The sequence below is a fragment of the Acanthochromis polyacanthus genome, chromosome 1, assembly GCF_021347895.1.
Source record: "Acanthochromis polyacanthus isolate Apoly-LR-REF ecotype Palm Island chromosome 1, KAUST_Apoly_ChrSc, whole genome shotgun sequence".
Lineage (NCBI taxonomy): Eukaryota > Metazoa > Chordata > Actinopteri > Pomacentridae > Acanthochromis > Acanthochromis polyacanthus.
The window spans coordinates 4373-10957 of NC_067113.1; the positions used below are offsets into that span (position 1 = coordinate 4373).

The 6585-nt window shown below is 45.0% G+C and overlaps 1 protein-coding gene across 24 annotated transcripts; it reads left to right on the plus strand.

Moving 5' to 3' along the window:
• The first annotated feature begins 522 nt into the window (after positions 1-522).
• Positions 523-4765, plus strand: acta2 (actin alpha 2, smooth muscle). Of its 24 annotated transcripts, none has more exons than XM_051950268.1 (11): positions 523-545; positions 1250-1345; positions 1442-1537; positions 1631-2228; positions 2407-2535; positions 2618-2728; positions 3070-3154; positions 3250-3411; positions 3491-3682; positions 3905-4086; positions 4186-4765. In XM_051950268.1, the coding sequence occupies exons 4-11, from the start codon at positions 2100-2102 to the stop codon at positions 4327-4329; spliced, it is 1134 nt and encodes a 377-aa protein (XP_051806228.1). In that variant the 5' UTR covers positions 523-545; positions 1250-1345; positions 1442-1537; positions 1631-2099; the 3' UTR covers positions 4330-4765. The 24 variants fall into 24 exon arrangements, with proteins under 24 accessions (XP_051806228.1, XP_051806183.1, XP_051806221.1 ...); XM_051950223.1 differs by lacking the exon at positions 523-545 and adding an exon at positions 834-1089; XM_051950261.1 differs by lacking the exon at positions 523-545 and adding an exon at positions 839-865 and having other exon boundaries at positions 1250-1409.
• Positions 4766-6585: the final 1820 nt, after the last annotated feature.

Consider the following 6585-nt stretch of genomic DNA (forward strand, 5'->3'; position numbering starts at 1 on the left):
GTGCTGCAGCTGCAGGTCTGGAGAACACTGAAGGAACCGGGTCCATGTTCTGATGTTCCTCTGAGCTCTGTTTAGTGTTTCCTCCTGTCTGTTAAAGGTTCCTGTTAGAACTCCTTCTGTCTGTTAAAGGTTCCTGTTAGAACTCCTTCTGTCTGTTAAAGGTTCCTGTTAGAACTCCTTCTGTCTGTTAAAGGTTCCTGTTAGAACTCCTTCTGTCTGTTAGAGGTTCCTGTTAGAACTCCTTCTGTCTGTTAGAGGTTCCTGTTAGAACTCCTTCTGTCTGTTAAAGGTTCCTGTTAGAACTCCTTCTGTCTGTTAGAGGTTCCTGTTAGAACTCCTTCTGTCTGTTAAAGGTTCCTGTTAGAACTCCTTCTGTCTGTTAAAGGTTCCTGTTAGAACTCCTTCTGTCTGTTAAAGGTTCCTGTTAGAACTCCTTCTGTCTGTTAGAGGTTCCTGTTAGAACTCCTTCTGTCTGTTAGAGGTTCCTGTTAGAACTCCTTCTGTCTGTTAAAGGTTCCTGTTAGAACTCCTCCCGTCTGTTAAAGGTTCCTGTTAGAACTCCTTCTGTCTGTTAAAGGTTCCTGTTAGAACTCCTTCTGTCTGTTAAAGGTTCCTGTTAGAACTCCTTCTGTCTGTTAAAGGTTCCTGTTAGAACTCCTTCTGTCTGTTAGAGGTTCCTGTTAGAACTCCTCCCGTCTGTTAAAGGTTCCTGTTAGAACTCCTTCTGTCTGTTAAAGGTTCCTGTTAGAACTCCTTCTGTCTGTTAAAGGTTCCTGTTAGAACTCCTTCTGTCTGTTAAAGGTTCCTGTTAGAACTCCTTCTGTCTGTTAAAGGTTCCTGTTAGAACTCCTCCCGTCTGTTAAAGGTTCCTGTTAGAACTCCTTCTGTCTGTTAAAGGTTCCTGTTAGAACTCCTCCCGTCTGTTAAAGGTTCCTGTTAGAACTCCTCCCGTCTGTTAAAGGTTCCTGTTAGAACTCCTTCTGTCTGTTAAAGGTTCCTGTTAGAACTCCTTCTGTCTGTTAAAGGTTCCTGTTAGAACTCCTCCCGTCTGTTAAAGGTTCCTGTTAGAACTCCTTCTGTCTGTTAAAGGTTCCTGTTAGAACTCCTTCTGTCTGTTAAAGGTTCCTGTTAGAACTCCTCCCGTCTGTCAGAGGTTCTTGTTAGAACTCCTCCTGTCTGTTAAAGGTTCCTGTTAGAACTCCTCCCGTCTGTTAAAGGTTCCTGTTAGAACTCCTCCTGTCTGTTAAAGGTTCCTGTTAGAACTCCTCCCGTCTGTTAAAGGTTCCTGTTAGAACTCCTCCCGTCTGTTAAAGGTTCCTGTTAGAACTCCTCCCGTCTGTTAAAGGTTCCTGTTAGAACTCCTTCTGTCTGTTAAAGGTTCCTGTTAGAACTCCTCCCGTCTGTTAAAGGTTCCTGTTAGAACTCCTTCCGTCTGTTAAAGGTTCCTGTTAGAACTCCTCCCGTCTGTTAAAGGTTCCTGTTAGAACTCCTCCCGTCTGTTAAAGGTTCCTGTTAGAACTCCTCCCGTCTGTTAAAGGTTCCTGTTAGAACTCCTCCCGTCTGTCAGAGGTTCCTGTTAGAACTCCTGTCTGTCAGAGGTTCTTGTTAGAACTCCTCCCGTCTGTTAAAGGTTCCTGTTAGAACTCCTCCCGTCTGTTAAAGGTTCCTGTTAGAACTCCTCCCGTCTGTTAAAGGTTCCTGTTAGAACTCCTCCCGTCTGTTAAAGGTTCCTGTTAGAACTCCTCCCGTCTGTTAAAGGTTCCTGTTAGAACTCCTCCCGTCTGTTAAAGGTTCCTGTTAGAACTCCTCCCGTCTGTTAAAGGTTCCTGTTAGAACTCCTGTCTGTTAGAGGTTCTATTCCATGTTCCTCTTTGGTTCCTCTGTCAGTGTTCTGTTGTGATGAAGATAAATAATCACATCATCGGCATAAAAGTGTGACTTTGATGAAATGAATAGTTTGGTTCTAAAGCTGTTTTCTTCTGTGGTTTATTTCTGATCAGTTCTCTGCTGTATCAATCAGTGATCAATAGGGTTCTAACTGATCTATGGGTTCCACAGTGTGAGTCGTCGTAGCGTCGCCCACAGCGCCCCCTGCAGTCATGTGTGATGAAGAGGAGAGCACCGCGCTGGTCTGTGATAACGGATCTGGGCTCTGTAAGGCCGGGTTCGCCGGAGACGACGCCCCCAGAGCCGTGTTCCCCTCCATCGTGGGCCGGCCCCGGCACCAGGTCAGCTAATGCTAAGGCTAATGCTAATGCTAACCTGTGATCCTTCAGCTTCACTCAAAAACACTCATTACTGTGAAGGGTTAGCTGAAGGAGCACAGGTGCAGAGAGGTCATTCCCACACAGGTGTAGTGAGCATGTGTATGTGTGTGTGTGTGTGTGTGTGTGTGTGTGTGTGCAGGGCGTGATGGTGGGCATGGGGCAGAAGGACAGCTACGTGGGCGACGAGGCTCAGAGCAAGAGAGGAATCCTGACCCTGAAGTACCCCATCGAACACGGCATCATCACCAACTGGGACGACATGGAGAAGGTCCTGATCAGTAATCAATAATCACTAATCACCTGTCAATCACCTGCCCATGCTGATGACCGTCTGCTCTGTGATTGGTCAGATCTGGCATCACTCGTTCTACAACGAGCTGCGAGTGGCTCCTGAAGAGCATCCGACTCTACTGACCGAAGCTCCACTCAACCCCAAAGCCAACAGGGAGAAGATGACGCAGGTACTACTGTAGTACTACTGCAGTACTAGACTAAATACTGCAGTACTACACTAAATACTGCAGTACTACACTAAATACTGCAGTACTACACTAAATACTGCAGTAATACACTTTTTACTACAGTACTTCACATTATGCATTACATTGATATTATATTGTAGTACTGAACATTAAAGTGCAAAAATAGGCATTTACTGCAGTACTGCTCATTATACGACATCACTACACAGTATATTGCTAAACACTACTTTGTATATGACACAGGTAGTACTGCAGTACTACAGAATGGTACAGGTAGTACTGTAGTCCTACAGATGTGTACTAACATGTGTGTGTTCCAGATCATGTTTGAGACCTTCAATGTTCCTGCCATGTACGTGGCCATCCAGGCCGTCCTGTCTCTGTACGCGTCTGGAAGAACCACAGGTTGAACCACAATAAAAGGCAAAGTTTAAAACGTAGTTACGGTTTAACGCGTCATGTGACCGACCCGTCTGTCTCCATGGCGACCCGTCCTGCAGGTATCGTCCTGGACTCAGGTGACGGCGTCACCCACAACGTTCCGATCTACGAGGGCTACGCTCTGCCCCACGCCATCATGAGGCTGGACCTGGCAGGACGCGACCTCACCGACTACCTCATGAAGATCCTCACCGAGCGAGGATACAGCTTCGTCACCACAGGTAGGGCCGCACCTCACCTGGTGACTCACCTGGTAACTCACCTGGTGGATCACCTGGTGACTCACCTGTGTGTCTGCAGCGGAGAGGGAGATCGTGCGGGACATCAAGGAGAAGTTGTGCTACGTGGCGCTGGACTTTGAGAATGAGATGGGGACGGCGGCCACCTCATCTTCTCTGGAGAAGAGCTATGAGTTACCTGATGGACAGGTGATCACCATCGGCAACGAGAGGTTCCGCTGCCCAGAGACGCTGTTCCAGCCATCCTTCATCGGTCAGACACCTGTCTGTCTGTCCACCTGTCTGTCTACCTGTCTGTCTGTCTACCTGTCTGTCTGTCCACCTGTCTGTCTGTCCACCTGTCTGTCTGTCTACCAGGTGTGTTGCTGACCTCCAGTCATCCCATTGGCTGTAAAACAGAAACCAGTGATTTACTGAACATGAGAAACTAGAATCAGCTGATTGGTTGACTGATCCCTGACTCACCTGTGTGCAGGTATGGAGTCGGCAGGTATCCACGAGACGACCTACAACAGCATCATGAAGTGTGACATCGACATCAGGAAGGATCTGTACGCCAACAACGTTCTGTCCGGAGGAACCACCATGTACCCCGGGATCGCAGACCGCATGCAGAAGGAGATCACCGCTCTGGCTCCCAGCACCATGAAGATCAAGGTGTTCACCTCAAACACTTACATTACATAAATGTAAACATAAACGTAAACATAAACACAGAAAGGTAAGCGATGCTGACTCCACCCCGTGTGTCCCCAGATCATCGCCCCCCCAGAGAGGAAGTACTCGGTGTGGATCGGAGGTTCCATCCTGGCGTCTCTGTCCACCTTCCAGCAGATGTGGATCAGTAAGCAAGAGTACGACGAGGCCGGACCGTCCATCGTCCACCGCAAGTGTTTCTAGAGGTGCTGCTGTAGCCCCGCCCCCCGCCGCCATTTGTAGCCCCGCCCCCCACGCCATCTTTATTTTAACCCCACTGAGCACCAGCCCCGTCTCCAGCCGTCCAGATCTCCGTCAGGTTTCCTCTCTGCTCATGTCAAACTGTGAACCTCGCCCCTCCTTAGCCCCGCCCACCCCACCTGTCCCCTCCACCTATGTCCCCGCCCCCTCCATCCTCCATGTTGTGTCTTGTCAGAAAGTTTGTTTTTATTTTTGATGACTAAAGCTTGAATGTTTCCCGCTGGTGTCGCCTCCCGTTGTCGGGGAACTGAGCGTGCTCATGAAACGTCATGATGATGTCACACGGCAGGTGAACAGGAGGCGTGGCCTCGGTAGAAGGTGATGTGATGTAACGTGGAGGTGACAGCCTGAAAGACAATAAAGAGCTCTCATACAAGAAGCTGTTGTTTATTTATTGTTTACTGTTGTTTACTGTCATGATGTCATCAAGTCTGGAGATGATGAAAAAACTTTCAAAACAACAACACATAAACATACGGTTTAAATTCAGTAAAAGTCATTTTAGTCAAACTCTAGAAAACTACAGAATGTTCAGCAGAAACTTTGTTGTTTTCTGGTCAACATTTGAATAAAAACTTTATTCTGAGTTCAAACAAACACAAAATAAAGTTAAAATACAGGATTCACCTAAAATAGAAACCGTTTATCTGCAAAATAAGATTCATTTTCTGACTTAAACTCAGTAAAACAGTTTTAATTCTTTAGTCTAAAGCTGCATAAAAACGAATGATTTACACCAGCATTTTTTTTTTACAGTTTTAGCCTGTATTTAAGAGTTAAACTTAGTTTCAAAATCAGAATTAAATAATAATTGAAAAAACAGCAGCTTGTCAGATTTAAAACACATTTTTATGAATACCGTCACGTTTAAAATGATTCAGAAGCAGAGAGCAGCTGCTACTCAGATTAAAACCCTGTCAGTCTAAATGTGAACTCTAATGGGTTTTATTGATCTGATTGTTGTCTGGTGGTTACCATGGTAACAGCCGGAGGTTAAACAGATCATTCCAGAACTGGAGGACATGTCTGAAAAATGAACCTTTCTGCTCCATATTGATCAATAATAGGTATTGATTGGCTCATTTTATTCCATGTTTCTGTGTTGTTGCTAACCCTACTCTAATCCATGCTAATGTGATCTTTTTCTCAGCAGTAGAAGCTAGATATTTAGCTAGCTGTTACTGCTGACCACTGATGGAAAACAGTCCAAAGAATGAGTCTGATCCTGATGATATGAGGTAGAGAGAGACATTCAATCAAGGCTGACAATGGATGAAAAGATGGAAAATAGAAGAGAGGACATAGCTTTGATCTACACATTCTGTAGGAACACTGTTGGAGGATGGAAACGACAAAACAAGACAGAAAACGACAAAACAAGACAGAAAACGACAGAAACATCATCTACAGGTTCTGCTAACATGTGGGACACATTCCATGTATAATAATAATTATTTTAAATATTATGTTGATTAAAAAATATTCCACAACTACAGAGACATGAATGAAAAAAACAGAAAAAGTAGATTTAAATTAGATTCTGTTTTATCAGAGATCCAGTTTGGTGGACAAGAGAAAAATAATTTTAGGGGAACTCCAGACTTACTTAGTATTTCAAATTTTTAAAAACATTTTGTCCTAGTTTTTATAGATTTGGTCTGAGGACAAGAACATTCACACACTACTGATGTTTAGGGTTCAAACGTTGATTATGGGATGGAAAATGTCCTCCAGCTCTGAACGACCCAAACAGCATCCAGAACAGAGACCTGCAGGCTCCTGATTGGTCCTTCATATGTCGCTCTTTAATAAACTCTAAGAACCAACAGCTGCACTGCCACCTGGTGGAGAGTCTCCGCCACCACAAGGACAAACCTTCAGTGATTCTGGAGAAGCTGCAGGTCAGCATCTGGAGAAGATCTGAGGAGGGAAATGAGCTGATAAAAAGCTGAGAACGTTTCTGGATCTGTTCATCAAACAGAACCGAGGATCAAACCTGGAGTCTGATTTAAACTGAAAGCAGAAAAGAGGAACCAGACTGAAAATGAACCAACAGGAAACAGCATCTAAATACTAAAAATACAGAAATGTGGAAGAAGAACCTCAGAAACCCGAGTTCTCTCTGGTTTCTTTTCCAGTTTACAGGTCAGAACCTTGTTCATGTTCCAGAGCAGCAGAATAAAAACTCTGACAGATGTG

Bases quoted from the DNA above. Each gene is read 5' to 3' on its own strand.
- acta2 (XM_051950268.1), top strand. From the start codon at position 2,100: ATGTGTGATGAAGAGGAGAGCACCGCGCTGGTCTGTGATAACGGATCT. The intron at 2,729-3,069 runs GTACTACTGTAG...TGTGTGTTCCAG, and splicing joins ACAGGGAGAAGATGACGCAG to ATCATGTTTGAGACCTTCAA. The intron at 4,087-4,185 runs GTGTTCACCTCA...GTGTGTCCCCAG, and splicing joins CCAGCACCATGAAGATCAAG to ATCATCGCCCCCCCAGAGAG.